Source organism: Oryctolagus cuniculus, chromosome 4 (genome assembly GCF_051225735.1).
Source record: "Oryctolagus cuniculus isolate XC-2025 breed Fujian yellow rabbit chromosome 4, ASM5122573v1, whole genome shotgun sequence".
Classification (NCBI taxonomy): domain Eukaryota; kingdom Metazoa; phylum Chordata; class Mammalia; order Lagomorpha; family Leporidae; genus Oryctolagus; species Oryctolagus cuniculus.
In genome coordinates, this window is record NC_142870.1 from 54,953,130 (window position 1) to 54,969,998 (window position 16,869).

The window sequence follows — 16,869 nt, forward strand, 5'->3', positions numbered from 1 at the left end:
AATTTTATTTAATTTTTTTTTTTAAAAAGACAGAGTAACAGAGAGAAGGAGAGAGAGAGAGGGAGAGAGAGAGGTCTTCCATCTGCTGGTTCACTCCCCAGATGGCTGCAATGGCTGGAACTGAGTTGACTCAAACCCAGGAGCCAGGAGCTTCTTCTGTGTCTCCCACGTGGATGCAGGGGCCCAAGGACTTGGGCCGTCCTCCACTGCTTTCCCAGCACATTAGGAAGGAGCTGGATTGGAAGTGGAGCAGCTGGGACTCCAACCAGTGCCCATATAGGATGCCAGTGCTGCAGGCTGGGGCTTAATCTGCTGAGCCACAGCACTGGCCCCTACAAATACATTTTAAATTACTACCTTCACACTTTATATAAAAAAGAAGAACATTCCAATTTCACTGTAATGTCTTTAGTTATGTATCTTTTTTTAAAGATTTATTTATTTATTTGAAAGGCTGAGTGACAGAGAGAGAGAGAGAGATATCTTCCATCTGGTTCATTCCTCAAATGGCCACAAGAGCCAGGGCATGGCCAGTCGGAAGCCGGGAGCCTGGAACTCCATCAAGATCTCCCACATGGGTGGCAAGATCTCAAGCACTTGGGCATCCTCTGCTGCCTTCCTAAGCACATGAGCAAGGAACTGGGTGGGAAGCAGAGCAGCTGGGAGTCACAGCAGAAGCTGAACCTGCTACTCCAGAATGCTAGACCTGGGGATGGATCTTTTGTTTTCTGAGCATCTTAATTTCCCTTTCTATGTCTTTTCAGTTGGAAGACCCAAGTCTTTCTTCAGCTCAGGTTTTTCTTTCTCCAGTTATTTGATTCTTTCTTCTTCCTAAAAGCCAAGAATAACTCAGCTCATGATTTTTGGGAATTGTTAAAAAGAGATAGGAAAAAGCCAAAGAAGATAGATAGGTGGTAGTAAGAAGTACTTTTAGGACAGCTTTGAGGCACATGCATTTAAATAAAGGATATTTAATGATATTAAAATGTTTGCAAAGAAGAAAACAATTATAGGAATACTCACACTAAAATCATGTTGCAATTGAGCACTGAGTAGACAGAGTGCTGAGGAGGTGAAAAAAGGTTGTGTTGAAGAATGGGGCAAATTGAAGTCAGAGACCGTTGGGGCATCTTCCGTGTGAGCAGTCACTAAGCGGTCACCTCTGCTCCTTGGCGTTTCTTTTCCTCCTGCTGCTCAGAGCTCCCTGTGTGTGCACGGGCTGCTCAGGGGCAGAGTGACTTGTTTCTTCTTGCTTCTGGGGCTTCTTGGATGGGTTGTGTCCACCGGGGGGAGCAGATGGATGAATCAACAGCCCAGTCACCCTGGGAAAATTGGAGGATTTCCTATCAAGCCTTACTTTGCTTGTTGGGAAATCGGGCCTGTGTCTCCCTACTTCTGGGTGTCATTGTGGGAGGATTCAGGAGGCAATGGCTGTGATGGGGCTTTGTCAACTGTCCCATACTCCACAGGGGTCGGCAATCGGGGGCCGTGACTTTGCAGCGATGCTTTCTTCACAGAGTGGCGTAGGCTGTTGATTAGATGTCAGCCACTGCTCAGAGTTGTTTTTTTTTTTTTTTTAAGATTTTTAAAAAAGATTTTTATTTATTTGAGAGGTAGAGTTATAGACAGGGCGAGGGAGAGACAGAGAGAAAGGTCTTCCTTCCGTTGGTTCACTCCCCAAATGCCGCCACGGCCGGAGCTGCGCAGATCCGAAGCCAGGAGCCAGGAGATTCTTTCAGGTCTCCCAAGTGGGTGCAGGGGCCCAAGGACTTGGGCCATCTTCTACTGCTTTCCCAGGCCATAGCAGAGAGCCAGATTTGAAGAGGAGCAGCCAGGACTAACCAGCACCCATATGGGATGCCAGTGCCACAAGCGGAGGATTAACCTTCTGTGCCAAAGCGCCAGCCCTGATTTATTGATTTATTTAAGAGGCAGAGTTATAGACAGAGAGAGGGAGAGACAGACAGAGAGGTCTTCTATCTGCTGGTTCACTGCCAATATGGCCGCAACGTTTGGATATGGGCTGATCTGAAGCCAGGAGCCAGGAGCTTCTTTTGGTCTATGTGGGTACAGGGGCCCAAGTACTTGGGCCATCTTCCACTGCTTTCCCAGTCCATTAGTGAAGATCTAGATTGGAAGAGGAGCATCCAGGACTTGAACCAGTGACCATATGGGATGCTGGCACTGCAGTGGAGGCTTAACCTACTACACCACAGCACCGGCCCCCAGAGTTCTTACCTTAACTCATCTAAGACCACCCAGAGGTGAAATCAGGATTTCAACACAGGATGGTCTCACATCAGTGTCTGGACTCTTAACATGTATATCACATCCAATAACATACTTAGGACTGAAGCAATGTCGTTATTGCTTTTCAGACAGTTGATACATACTCTGGTGTAGTGTGATCCAACAGAGGTGGAGTTCATACTGGGGGTGCCCACGTCCTCATCTTGGCCTTCTCGATTCCTCTTACTGGTCATAATGACCCTGAGAGTGTCAAACCCCAGTTCTCTGTGCCTGAGCCACCCTCATTCAAGCATCTGCCACTCTTGCCTGAATTACTGCTATTTGGTCTCAAATTGTGTTGTACAGAACCAAGTGCTTATTCTTTTTTCCCCAGTCTGTTGCAACCTGATATTTTTGTTTAAAAAAGAGAAAAATCCAACTTGGAAGTAGCCTCAATGTCAAATGACTTCAAAATGTTAAAAACTTTCCAAACATTTCCTCTCAATTTCTGTATGTGCTGTAGAGGGTAACAAACAATTTGAAGGCCAGCTCTGGTCCACAGCCCATGGTTTAAATAGTGCTGCCCAAATGATCTCCTTACTTTCACTCCTGCCCCTGTAAACCAGGTACCACAAAGCAGGCAGAATTATTCTTTAAACATAAGAATAAAAGTCACCTCATTGTCTGCTAGACCTTCCAGTAGTTTCCCATTGCATTGAAAACGAAGTCCAGCTATTTACCCTGTCCTGCAAGGTCCCAGGTCAGCTGGCCCTGCCTGTGTCTACCCACTCCAGTCTCTCCTTTGTCCATTGATTTTCTCTGATGCAATTGGAATGCAGGGCCTTGGGCAAAAGTAAGTTCAAATAGAGAACACACAATGATCTGGGATGTGAGCTATACTTCGTTCTGTCCTTTCCTTTCATCTATTATTCAAGCATGGACAAACACTTTCATACTTTTTCTCTAGAAGTGAGAAGCTTCGTATTAGTTTCAGGATAAGCAAAGTGGTCAAAACCAAGTCCTAGAAAAGATTTGGGAGCAAATCTGCTTATATAATATATCCTTTTGCCCCTCTGTTGAGCTCAACCTAAAGATACCTGTTTTCTGTTCATGCCTCTTACCTACCTTTTAGGCTGTTTGTTTCCTTCCCCCAAAAATGGGTCTGTTGTGAACCAAAACGGCTGATTCTAAATGCCTTATTTTTTTTTTAAAGATTTTATTGATTTATTTGAGAGGTGGAGTTACAGACAGAGGGAAAAACAGAGAGAAAGATCTTCCATTCTCTGGTTCATTCCCCAAATTGCTGCAGTGGCCAGAGCTGGGTCAATCCGAAGTCAGGAACCAGGAGCTTCTTCTGGGTCTCCTTCGTGAGTGCAGGGGCCCAAGCACTTGGGTCATCTTCCACTGCTTTCTCAGGCCATAAGCAGAGAGCTGGATTGGAAGAGGAGCAGACGGGACATGAATTGGTGCCCATAAGGGATGCCGATGCCACAGGCGGAGGCTTAGACTATTACACCACAGCGCTAGCCCCTCTAAATGCTCTTGAGAATGAAGAATAAAAGACTGGTAGTGTGATTGTTGTTACTGTTGATTGGAAAGCATTGGTGGGGAGCATAACTACCATTGCTGAATTAATTGTTAAATGAACGGAAGGTGAAACACACATCTTAGTGAAACACACATCTTAGTGAAACAATTTCTTGGTTGGTCTGGCCTTGGCCTTGGTGTTTGCTACTCAGGGAGCCTCTTGTGTGGAGGCTGCCAGGAATCTCTTCCAACCCATCGTTGCATTGTGTTGTAGCTATGGATGAGATGGAATAGCTACATATAAAAGGGCTCATTGAGCCTCAGAGAGTCATAATTCTAGGAAACTGATCACCCAATGTTCTCCTTGACTTTTTCATCCATTGTCTACACCAGTGATTTCCAGAATTTCAGAAGAGGATTTCATTTTTTGTTAATTAATTGTCATGAAAATGGCAAAAGTTCTTGAATTTTAGTGGTAAGAAATATAAATTCAATAGATCTGGGAACATGATAGCAAAGTATCCTGGGAGATTTGGAGGTAATGATTCAAGCACCTTACCTTGAAAAGGTTAAGTTATCTTTTCTGTGTGGTGATATTTATATTATGTGCCAATTGGACTGAGTTTTAAAGAAATCCTGTTTCTGTCCAGGGTGGAATAACAGGGCCATATTTACTTTTTTGCTTGAAACAACCAAGATAATCAAATAAAATATGTGGAACAATGGTTTTCAAAGCACTAAATGTGAGGCAATGCAGGGCAGCAATGTCTAATAATGGGAAATAAAAAGTTGCGTGTACTTTGATGCTCCAGTTACTGCCTGGAGAGAGTTTCTAGGTTGTGATGTGGGGAACAGAACTTAGGTAGAATTTGGAGTCTTTGTGTTGAGGACAGGTGAGAAGAGCCTGGGGAACCAAAGTGGGTAGAATTCATAGGACAGAGTACCAGAAACAAGAGGGTTGCATAGGAAGGGAGGGCTCTGGATACCTGCAGAGGGGCACTCCAAAGATTTGGCATCATACTGATTAGTGCTTGCCTATGAGGGAGCTATGTGAAGCTAGGAGCTGGGTTTGGGAGATGCTATGGGTTAAATGTGTCTCCAGATGCATCCTCAAATTTGTATGTTAATGGTATTTGGAGCTGGAGCTTTTGAGAGGTCATTAGCATTAGATGAGCTCATGAGAGTGGGGCTGCAGGATGTTATTTGTAGCTGTATACAAACAGGAGGAGAGACCTGAGCTGACCCATGCTTGCTCTGTCTCACCATGCAGTGCCCTCTGCTGTAGCATGATGCAGTAAGAAGGCCCTCACCAGATGCCGAGCAAATACTAGTACCACGCACTTGGAATCCCAGCCTCTAGAACTGCGAGAAATGCATTTGTTTTCTTTACAAATTACCTAGTCTCAGGTGTTCAGTTATAGCAACATAACATGGACTTAAATAGGGGATAAGATAACAGGGTCTGGTGCTTAGAGGGCTGGAAATGAGTACTGTTCCAAATGTGCCTAAGAAATAATAAAAAATCAATTTCCGAAAGGATCAAGCTGCCTCCAAGTCACTTAACCTCAGGACAGAGCTCAAGAATATTTATAGGAATAGAAAAATATCCAGTGCCCAATTAAGGTAAAATCTACAACGTCTGGAACCCTCATATAGTAAAGTCATTGTGTTTAACACGCAAATGCACTCTTCCTGACTGCCTTGGAAGTAGACTAACGTGCATATTTTTTGTACCACTAAAGAATCAAACAGTTGAGTGCAGCATTTTGTACATAACAAGCCAGGGACTGCCAAGCCACAGTCTGTGTTGATATTTACCTTGGCTTCAGAGATAGCAGTTCCTCTTTGACGTTTGTTACTGTTTTTGAAAATATTTTCCCTGTGTTTGATACCTCCACCCTCCCCATTGGATTATGGCAAAATGAACTCAGCTAAGATTTTGGGCAAGTATATCAATGTATCCTGAGGGGTTGGAGCTAGGAGTAAGGAGTGATGGTGGAAGGTGGGTGAAGTGAGAATGATTTTCCTGAGGCCAATGGATGACTCAGGATCAAAGACCTTACAAAGCAGTAAGGACCAAACTAGGGGGACCAGGATCTGTGACAGGCCTAAGGGGCCTGGCTAAGCCATGGTCCAGAATCAGAAGCCTTTGAAACCCAACAGGAATCTACAGGGAGCAAAGTCTTCTTCGGATTGTGGCATAAGGCTGAAGAGCTGGAGCTTGTTCATTGTCAGAGGTGGTGTCAGAACCGGGTCTATCAGCATCGTGCTTGACTTAGGAGGCCCCTGGCTGAGCTTCACACCTTGAGCCTGAATTGTCTCTTCTTTCTAAGATTTGGACAGTTTTTAATTTGGTGGCGAGGCCTGTTTCTCTGGTCCACCCAATACTCCCCCTGGAATCTTCTGGCTGTCTCTAGTTAGACAGACACTTTGCTGCCAGAAAAACCATGTTTTCTTCAAATTGGCTGGTGTGGGGCTCCTGAATGTGCTTCTCCATTCTGCCTCTACAAGTTATGTGGCTTCTCTTCAAACAACGTATGTGTCTCTTGGCTGTTGGAAAAGAGTCAGTTTCCTGAAACATTATAGACCAGATGAACTTGTAGGAAAGCTCCTATCTGAAGATGATGACCAGGTATTACTATTCAGTATTTGACACAAATTTTACTTTCTTTGGGAGATGATGTTGGGACTAATGAATGGATCAGTCTTCGGGAAAACTGAAAGTTAGTGTATATCTTAAAGGAAGGGATCTTAGAAATCACTTTCTTACCCAGAAAAGAGGCTTTCCATTAGTGGTCATGAGACACTTTACCGCCATGCCCAGTGGTGACTGTTGTATGTATTGAGTGACTGCACCTGGGCTGTAGGGGTGTAGGAGAGATGCTGGTTAGCACTCTTGTGATCACTATGATGGTTTTTGTGGCCAGAAAAGTTCTCTTATGCTATTTTTTTTTTTTGATAGGCAGAGTGGACAGTGAGAGAGAGAGACAGAGAGAAAGGTCTTCCTTTTTCTGTTGGTTCACCCCCCAATGGCCGCTGCGGCCAGTGCACCATGCTGATCCGAAACCAGGAGCCAGGTGCTTCTCCTGGTCTCCCATGAGGATGCAGGGCCCAAGCACATGGGCCATCCTCCACTGCACTCTCGGGCCACAGCAGAGAGCTGGACAGGAAGAGGAGCGACCTGGACAGAATCCAGCGCCCCATCCAGCACTAGAACCTGGGGTGCCAGCACCACAGGCGGAGGATTAGCCTATTGAGCCACGGCAGCGGCCCTCTTATGCTATTGATTAATGATAACAACACTGGGCAGTACATGGAGTGTGTTTATCACTTTAATTTTCTTAAAATCATCAGAGCACAGGTGAGAGACTACCTTCTGTACTCCAGGACATACGTAGGGCCATCAGCCTACTACAAAGACCCAGTCCAGGGCAAGATCATTCTTTCTGGAAAGAGATGCAATGCAAAGTTGATATACTATATGTTAATTGTGACAAATGTCCTGGTTTACTTTGGGCTTTAGATTTACTTATATTCTGTGGTGATAATGAGTAAGAGAGGGTGGAGTGAGTAGATGAAACAGCTTTTATGCCCTGTTAAGAGGCTGCTTTCTCATTGGTTCTCGACTGCAACTGAATTCTTCTAAAAGAAAATAATATGCTTGGCAATGTGAATCTATTGAAGGCAAAGTCAAGAGCATTTTATCTTACCTCAGTCTCTGTTTGCATTTCTGTTTCACTGCTTTTTATCTCTTTCCTGTGTTCTTATTCCATTCCTCTCCAAACCCGTGCTTGCCCGTCTGTGAATAATTCTCTCCAGATCCTCATTACACGGAAATCGCACAGGATTCAGGAGAAGCTGTGGTGGGATATTTTCCCTCCTTGTTTCCACGGATCTTGTATGAGATTGTAAATAGAACTTAAACACTACTCTTGACGGATGTCTTCAATTTTCCTTACATGAAGAGAAGCCATTTTCCCCATAATGACTTGAAAGAAGTAGTTTTTGAAAAGTTAGGGATGGAAAGAGATCAACTGAAGGAATATTTTGATTTTTTTCACTGGCATGAAATTAGTCCTTGTGAAAACAAAAGATTGGGGGCTGTTATTGAAAAAGCAACGACTCCTATCTCCAGAGGACATGGGCCTACCTTTTGTGGAGAAGAGCATGGACTCTCACTGTCAGTCTAATAAATCTTTGAATTTTCCTTATAGTGCATTATCAATCACTAATGGTGCTGAATCATGAGGCTTATTGTCAGATTTGGGGGTGGAATATATTTTTTTTTAAGATTTTATTTATTTATTTGAAAGGTAGAGTTACAGATAGAGAGAGACAGAGAAAGATCTTCCATCTGCTGGTTCACTCCCCAAGTGGCCACAATGGCCAGAGTTGGGCAGATCTGAATCCAGGAGCCAGGAGCTTCCTTGGGGTCCTCCATGTGGGTGCAGAGGCCCAAGCACTTGGGCCATCTTCTACTGCCTTCCCAGGCCATAGCAGAGAGCTGGATCTAAAGTGGAGCAGCCGGGACTGGTGCCCATATGGGATGCTGGTGCTGCAGGTGGAGGATTAACCTACTGCACCACAGTTCCAGCCCTGGGATGGAATATTACTGATGAGGAACTTGGGGTAAGCCCTGAAAAGGCAAATTGTCAGGAAGAGTCACAGAGTTGAATGGTTATCATTCTTTCACTGTTGGCACATCCTCACTGTATTCTTCCATCCTTAGTTAACACATGACACTTAGAAACATCCTTTCCCCAAACTAAAGTTCAGCCTTCTGTAGTTTAAAGCAACTGCTCAAGGAATATTTGAGCATGCAGATCTTTACTTCTGCAAGGTGCAATTTGAGGAGTAATTCGTCATGGGTGGAGCATTTCCATGGTGAATAAAGAAATGAGAATAAAGATGAATGAACACATCTTCTGGTGTTCTGAGTCCAGCTGGAGAAAGGTTGAGCAGGTTTGCTAATGTTATCTGAACATCGCACCCTTGAAGAAAGGGCCACGGCAGCCGTGACTGAGGAGAGCTGTGCTTGTGCAGTTTCCTTTCAGGAAAGACTGTAGTTTAATTGGCCTTCTCTGTTTGGGGCTTCCCTCCACCTCCGGTCCATCCACCACCATTAACATTTCTAAAATCACTTTATTAGAGGAACTATCTGATTTAGAAGATAAGCAGATTTTGATTGAGCTTGTGGGTGATGGTAGTAGTGATAGTGGAAGTGGTAGTGGTGTGGTCTTCTGGCGAGTTCCACTGAGACCCTCAGTGGCATGAAGGGGAAGGCTAGTTCAGAAGCAGAAAGAGGAAGGAAGAAGTGATCAGGCCAAGTCTTCTAAAAATTTTTGTTGTTGAAGCCTGCTAAGACTCATTTTGCTCTGGTCCCCACTAACTATGTAGCTGACTCTGTCTTTGTGTCTTTAGGTCTCTAATGTAACAGATATGAGAAAATAGAATCAAAGGCCTTCCTCCAAGTATATGTAGTCAGACAAGCACCTCATGAAACTGCTGCCCATTCTCTTGTCTTCATTGACTTAGTGTTTAATCTCCTTTAATAGACAGTTTTCAGGGATCTCTTTTACCCTTCTAGAACAACTTGCATACAAGTTTAGAGACTGTAGTGATTCAGTTCTTGGTGACAGGCGGTACTTTTGTTCTTTGAAAAGATTTTTCTAAACATTTTTGGCTTATCTTGTACTATAGTAACAACCTGACATTTCTTAGGTGCAATCTACACTCAGTCAGCAGATATTATTTCTTAACAGGAACCAAGAAATAGACTTGTTGATTGATAGGTCCAAATTGCCAAAACCAGGACAAATGGCTGTGAATATTAATTCCTGAATTTTCTTAATCTTCAGATGTGGTTCAGGTGAGGGATAGCTTATTTATTAACTGTTCTCCATATGGAGGTTGGAAAGGTGGATTCTTTGGTAGGTGGGCCCAGGTGAGTGAAGAAAAGTCTTGGGTGAGCCTGTTTCCTGTAAGAACCTTCTACCTTTACCATGCACACACATTGGACACTTAGCTGGTTGGTTGAACATTTTCATAGAAATGATTCATCAGGAGACAGACTTGGAAAAAGGGGGAATAAGTGAACATAGATTCTAGTTATTGGAGAAACACCTGCTCAGGGTGACTCAGTGGGGTCTCTGTTTATAAGTGTCTTCTGGTAAGCTTGGAAGCATGACCAGTGAGTTGACAGTCAGACTTGTGTGTCTGACAACATTAATTGTAGGCTGCTACGGGACAGGTTTCTGTAACTTGGGTGGAGGTGGAGGCAATTGGCAGTGAGCACAATGCCCAGGGAGAAACATGTGAGTGGGTGGAAGAAAAGATATTTCCCTGGAGCTTATGCAAGGCTGGTGCTGGTGAAATATACTTTTCTTGAGCATTAAGAGCATCTGCCAGGATAGGTAGCTACTGAGTAGCACATCTGTGGTACTGTCTTGGGCAAAGGTAAAAGTGTGGTAAGTTTTAACATAATACTATGTTTTCTTGTTAGTTGATTTTGGCATGCATGTGTTGTGTATGTGTGTGTGCATGCACAAAACTTGAGTGTAAGTTGCTAAGATTCAGGCTGATGATTTATTTCAGAAAATTTTCAGCATTAACTAAGAAACAAAGGCTCAACTTTAGTCGTTCCTTTCTTAGCTCTGCTGCTCTGATTCTAAGGTGCTTGATCTACTGAGACCAAAGATGATGAATCACTCAGAAGGGAGAACTGGACCAAATCACGCAAAGGTTAGTTTACCATTATGATGTGGAAGGTGCGAGAACTTTTAATTCATATAAACCTAGTTTAAATTCTGACTCAGTGTATATTTATGCCTTTTTGCAAGTGACTTAATCTCTCAGCTCTTTAGTTTTCTTGCTTGTGAATTGGGTGTAATAATACCAGCTTCCCAGGGTAGTGAGAACTTTATGATGTAACATTAGTGAAGAGTCTGGTGCCATGTCTGTCACAGGGTAGAAATTCAATAAACGTTGGTAACTCTACTTTGTCATTCTCACCCTGAACCTCGTTCCCAGCATTGGAGCCATGGCTGCCATTCTTGGCTTCCATAATTACAAGTGTTTCCCTGGCCTGCTTCTGGTAGGCTATGGCTGACTGAGGCAAAGCTAAGGTTACTCTAATCCTAATGATTCTGTATATATTTCATTTTATATGAGGAGTTAGTGGTGTGGTTTGATAGGCAGAGTAGATGTTGAAGGTAGGTGTCTTTAGTGTTGACTTTTACCTAACTTGATTCCGGTGATATTTTCTCCCTTGTGGGACCTTCAGGAATGTGGCAGCTGAAGCCTGCCATTCACTCTTTCCATTCATCTTTTCCATCCATTCACCCATCTAACACTTACGTACTGTACCACTTAGTATGCACCATACACAGTTCTAAGAGGTAAAGATAAGTAGTAAAAAAAAAAAAAAAAGTCCTGCATTCATGGAGCAGTATTCATAGAGCATTTGTGCTAGGGAAGAGGGAATGCAATGCACAAAATAAGACAGGAAATACCTAAATTGAAATCATTTTACATAAAAACATATTTACATAAACAAAAGTATTTTAACAGGGGACGTATTATGGAGAAATTGAAACAGAAAAAGGGGATGGGGTATTGGAGCAGTTTTGAACAGGGTGGTGAAAGAGGGCGTCGTTCAGAAGGTAACAATTGAACATAGGTAGCTCTTAGAGGAAAGAAGGTGGACGAGCAATTCAAGCAGGAGGAGGTGCAGGTGCAGAGGTCCTAATGTCGGGGCAAGACTGGTGTGTTCAAGGAGAAGCAGGAAGACCAGTGTGGTTGGTAGGGAGGGAGCTGTTGAGAGGAGAGCATGAAGAGAGGAGGTTTGCGAAGTGATAGGGCTGGCTTGTGCAGGCAATATGGGCTCTTTTGAGGACTTGGGTCTGACTTACATCCAATAGGATGACACTAGCGCCTGTGTTGCAAATAGTCTGCGAGGGGCAAGGACAGCAGCAGAGGGCCTGTGTAGGAGACCATCAGGATAGTCCAGGCCTGAATTGGAGTGGCAGCTGTGGAGGTGGTGAGAAGTGGTCATATTCTGAGCATACTTTGGAAGCAGAGCCCATAGGAATTCCTGGTGGATTGGATGTGGGAAGTGAAATTCAGAAGTCAAGGACGACTAGCATGTTTGGTGTAACTGGGAGGATGAAATTGTCATAGAGTGGGTATGATGGTGGTAGGGCAGACCTGGGGGCAGGATACTGGGGCTTTGTTTTGGGCAGTTTTGAGGGAGGTGTATGTTAGCTATCTGGGTGGAGAAGTGGGTGGGCAGTTGGATGCAGGAGTGTAGAGTGTAGGGGAAAGAGATGGCTCAAAGGTAAACACTGGGAGTCATGGGCAGAAGGCACACAATTTAGAGCCATGAAATAGGATGACATCTCCAGTATCGAGGGAAGATAGAAAGTGTTCCAAACACTGAGCCTAGGAAATCCCAATTTTAAGAAGCTGGGAGATTAGGAGACACCAGAAAAGCAGGACAAGGCAGTGAAGAGGAGAAACAAAGGGAGAATATTTTTCAGAAAGGAGGAGCTGATGAGCTCTATGAAACTCTGCTTGTGGCTTGATGAGATGAAGACAGAATTGGTCACTGAGTTTAGCAAGGTGGGGAGCTTGGGGTGACCTTGATGAGACAGTAAGAATCCTGTAGGACCCCTAAAGAAGGGACAGAATGAGACAAGGCCAGGTGCAGGTAGAGACTTAAATTGTTGCCAACTTTTCCCCGTCCCCAATCTAGAAGATTCAGCCCCTTGGCTTCCCATTTTTCTTCTTCATCTTTATTTTTTGTCGCAACTCTATCTCTGTGAGCAATTTTAAAATTTTTGGGGAGGTGGGTTGAACAAACAAGCAACCTGGGATGTTCTCCGGGTTCTGATGGAGTCCAGGTTCTGCTACTGTTTCCCTGTGTGTCTGCAGATAGAAATGCGGCCACATTCCTTGTCTTGTGGGGGATTCTCCCTGGCATAGCTGTGCACATGGCCTGAAAATGGAAGACACAGCATCTGCTGGGAGAATGCCCTCAGGGTATGATCATGGTGGGGGTGGGGGTGGGGGGCTAGTGAGACCCCCAAGAAGAACTATGTTAGCATCTGTCTCTTTCTGACTCAGAGGCGGGCAAATAGAATTCTTGAAATTAAAATAAGTCAGGGGGATTTCAGAAAAGAACAACAGAGTGGACATAAAGTCAGGAGCAGGGAGGAAAAAAAACCCCACAGTGTGTAGGAAGCCCCTCCCCCACCTCCTGGCGCAGCAGCTTCCCTTGGGCAGTGAGGTCCCGGTAGGCAGGTAGGCAGGCACGTAGGCACGCAGGGACTGACCTACATTTCAAAAGGGCTTGTGGAATTTGGCAGATCTTCCAGGGAGGCTATTTTCTGGGCTGAGACCAGTGGATGACTCAGCTGGCTTAGGCATAACTGTTTTTCTTGAGGCAAGAGGAGAGCCCCTCTTGGATGCAATTTGCAGACACTGCCTTATTGTTATTACCAACCAGTCGCGCCTGTTGGGTTTTCCTCCTCCCTCATGTTTATTCATGGAGGCCTCCCCATTTTTGTGGAGTGTGATGTGATCCCTTATGAAGCTGGGCCTCTGCTTCCTTGGAAGAGCAAGTGGGCACAGGCTGCCAACCTCACTTCGTTCCTTCGGACAGAAGCAGCCTTGGCCTTCACCGCTTCCTGTTCCATGATAGTGGGTGCAGAGTCATCACCAGAAAAATCTCTCACATTCCCTCTCTTGGTCTGGGAGGTGAAGGAACAAGGATATAAATCAAGAGTATGATGATACGCTTGGCAGGTTGGGACCTGGAAGCAACCACTGCAGTTTCAGGTTGCGGGGGCGGGGGGGGGGGGTCACATCCAGAACACAGCTGAGTCTTCCTTGGCCTATGCTGGAGGATGAGTGGGTGGAAGACTCATAAGCTCTCGGGAAGGGAGCTATCTGTTTTCCAGAACTCCTTTAGAAGCTGCGAGCTGAGTTGAGTGAGCCTTGCTCTACACCAGCTGTTGCTGCCTTTTCATTTGGGACTTAGTAGCGCTAAGTTCCTTTTGCCATGTGCTGGGCTCTCTGCAGGCAGTGTGGATGGGTGAAGCTCAAGTGATGTCTGCATCTCTGCCTGAAGTGGGGCGTGGTAGGGATTAGCTTCAGTTTCCGTTTTGCCCCGCCTTGCCAGGGCTTACTTGGATCTCAGAGGCAGCATCTCCTTTGCTAGGCTGGTAATAGAGCCACATCAGTTCCAGCAGGAACACAGCCTGGGGCTCTCATTGTGTGTTACTTTGTGCCAGCTGGGGCTAGCCTGCCCACTGAGGCTCCAGGAAGAGAGGAACACCAGCTAGAGCTGCTGTGTCGGGTGGGACTGGCCTGGTGTCTGCTCGGATGTTACAGCCTCCTTGCCACATTCAGCTCCTGCCCCTGGGCCGCAGGACAGCTCCAGACTTATCTGTTGTGTTTGTGAAGGGTGTTTTTGACCATGCTGGGAGGTGTTTATTGTTGAGTAGGCATCTTGCAGAAGCTATGAATACCCCAAGTTGCTTCTCAGGTCGCATTATGGTTTTCCACTGATGTCCCTGCCCAGCCCTCTCCAGCACCGAGTGCAGCTTTATTCTTGAGAGACAAAGGCACGTTGTGGCAGAAGAGTAAATGAGATGGTGGTGATGGGCCTAGCTCCTTGACAGTACCAGTCCACTCCCATCCCTTCTTGGTTATCTGGGAGGTTCTAAGGACTAATTCCTCCCTGGACCAGACTCTTCTGAGAAGGGAGGTGCCTGGCAGTGGTTTGGGGCCTCAGCTGATCTGTTTATCATGGCTGTTTGGGAGATGCAGTGTTGTTCTCTTGATTTGCTTATTTTTTCAGGAGGACTTTTTTCTTGAGTGCCTTATTCTTGTACATTTTGTTATTTATTTATGTATTTCTTTTAAAGATTTATTTATTTATTTGAAAGGCAGAGATACAGAAAGAGAAGGAGAGAAAGAGAAAGAGAGAGAGAGAGAGAGAGAGAGAGAGAGAGATCTTCCGTCTGCCGGTTCACTCCCCAAGTTGCTACAATAGCGGGAGTGGGGCCAAGTTGGAGCCAGGAGCCAGGAGCTTCTTCTGGGTCTCTCCCATGTGGGTGCAGAGGCCCAAGCACTTGGGCCATCTTCCTCTACTTTCCCAGGCTCATTAGCAAGGAGCAAGATTGGAAGTGGAGTAGTCGGGACTTGAATTGGCGCCCCTATGGGATGCTGGCACTGCATGTGGAGGCTTAACTTTATACATCACAGTGCCAGCCCCTACTTATTTATTTTTAATGGTACAAGGCCCGGGCATTCCATCTTCCATATGAATGTACAAAAGTACTCACACAAGTAGGCTGACCTTGACCCATACTTATATTTGTGAGGTCCCATTTTTCGCAAGACTCTTGAACCAGACTCTGGCTGCTGTCACATCCACTAACCTCCATCTACTTTGCTGTGTCAGAATGAAATCTTTTTTAAAATCCTAACTCCCTGGTGCTGCTTGTTTATTTCGTGTAGTCTAACTCAGGGCCTCTTAGCCTGCTTCATGCCACAGTCATTATGCTATTTATACTGTTTATGTGGATGAGAGAGCTCTTTCCTGGGGCAATAGGCCAGTGAGGTCTGGCTATCACCAACTGTGGCTCCTCTCATCATCACCTGTCTGTTTTGAGGGCTCTGGCTCACCTGTACCCAACAGGGGCACATAAGGGTACTTCAGCAAAGATTAGAAGTGCTAGCCTAAGACCTAGCATAAACCCAATTTCAAGGTGCAACCAGGAGTCCATCTATAGACATCTTTCAGGGTGATCCCAGTGGGTGAATATACTTGCCCAGGATGTTGTGAGTCAGGGAAAAGAAAGTTCCCATGTAATGGGGTCATGCCCATTACTCGGTGCAGTCTGTCATCACCTTCTGGGTGGGGAAGCAGACGGATGCTAACTCTGTGTGTCCCTTGCCCCTTCCAGCCAGCATGACCAAGTTCCTTTGCTCTCTGGCCACACTGTAATGCTTAGAACTGCTTATTCCTCCCCTCCCACATTCCAATATCTTTCACATGACTTCTACATATTATTGACCTGCCAACTTTGCTACATCCTCTGCATATCTTAGATTATCACTTCTTAGGAAATGGGTAAGAGGTGTCATGTGGTGTTTTGTTGGTGCTACAGCTTGGGATGCAGTGACCCACACCTGAACAAGGTATACTCTAGTCCGCCTTTAATCCTTTGGATTGTGTGGTACTGGTTGGTGTTTACATTTGAACAGAGCTATGAGCATGCACACTAGTCCATCTGTCCATCATTCATTCATTCATTCATTTACTTATCTGACAATCCCAGTCAAGAGTTGCTGGGCGCTGCAGATGTAAAGATAAGATCCATAGTCCCTTATTTTCAGCTAGACAGTGATGGCACGTAGGGGAAAATCCTTGGGGTTGTGTTGAAGACGTAGAAAAAGTGAGACTCTTTCCCTTGGGGAGTGGATCAGAGGCGATTCCTTTGCTGAGATGAGATGACTCCTGCATTGATGTTTTCTTTATTTTTGAACTGAGTTATGTAGGATACATGTTAATTTGGTGAAAGAGGGAAGCGGTTCAGGTGGTGTGGCAATTTGTGGGCCAGGGAAGTCTGTTAGAAAGCTTGGCATATTTGGGGAATTCCTTTTTTTTTTTTTTGACAGGCAGAGTGGACAGTGAGAGAGAGACAGAGAGAAAGGTCTTCCTTTGCCATTGGTTCACCCTCCAATGGCCGGCGCTGCTGGTGCACCACGCTGATCCGAAGGCAGGAGCCAGGTGCTTCTCCTGGTCTCCCATGGGGTACAGGGCCCAAGCACTTGAGCCATCCTCCACTGCCTTCCCGGGCCACAGCAGAGAGCTGGCCTGGAAGAGGGGCAACCGGGACAGAATCCGGCACCCTGACCGGGACTAGAACCCGGTGTGCCGGCGCTGCAGGTGGAGGATTAGCCTAGTGAGCAGCGGCGCTGGCCTATATTTGGGGAATTCCAAGTGCCACTGTTTTGTTTGTTGGGGCAGCAGCAAAAGAGATAAAGATCACTAGAGGAGGGAGAGGAGATTCCCACATCCTACAGTGGTCACTATGGGAAGAA

The 16,869-nt window shown here is 45.4% G+C and overlaps 1 protein-coding gene across 6 annotated transcripts in view; it reads left to right on the plus strand.

The window, feature by feature from the left end:
* TMEM45A (transmembrane protein 45A) overlaps positions 1 to 16,869 on the plus strand; it is a 105,413-nt gene that overhangs the window by 18,163 nt on the left and 70,381 nt on the right. For 2 of the 6 annotated variants that reach the window (XM_070071989.2, XM_070071990.2), the window contains exon 2: positions 10,408 to 10,497. The exons of 2 other annotated variants lie outside the window; for them this stretch is intronic. In XM_070071989.2, coding sequence (XP_069928090.1) covers positions 10,453 to 10,497 — 45 coding nt within the window. In that variant the 5' untranslated portion in view covers positions 10,408 to 10,452. Of the gene's footprint in view, positions 1 to 10,072; positions 10,224 to 10,407; positions 10,498 to 16,869 lie in introns of those variants that run through there. 2 more of the 6 variants (XM_051819155.3, XM_089331562.1) reach the window with 2 other exon arrangements.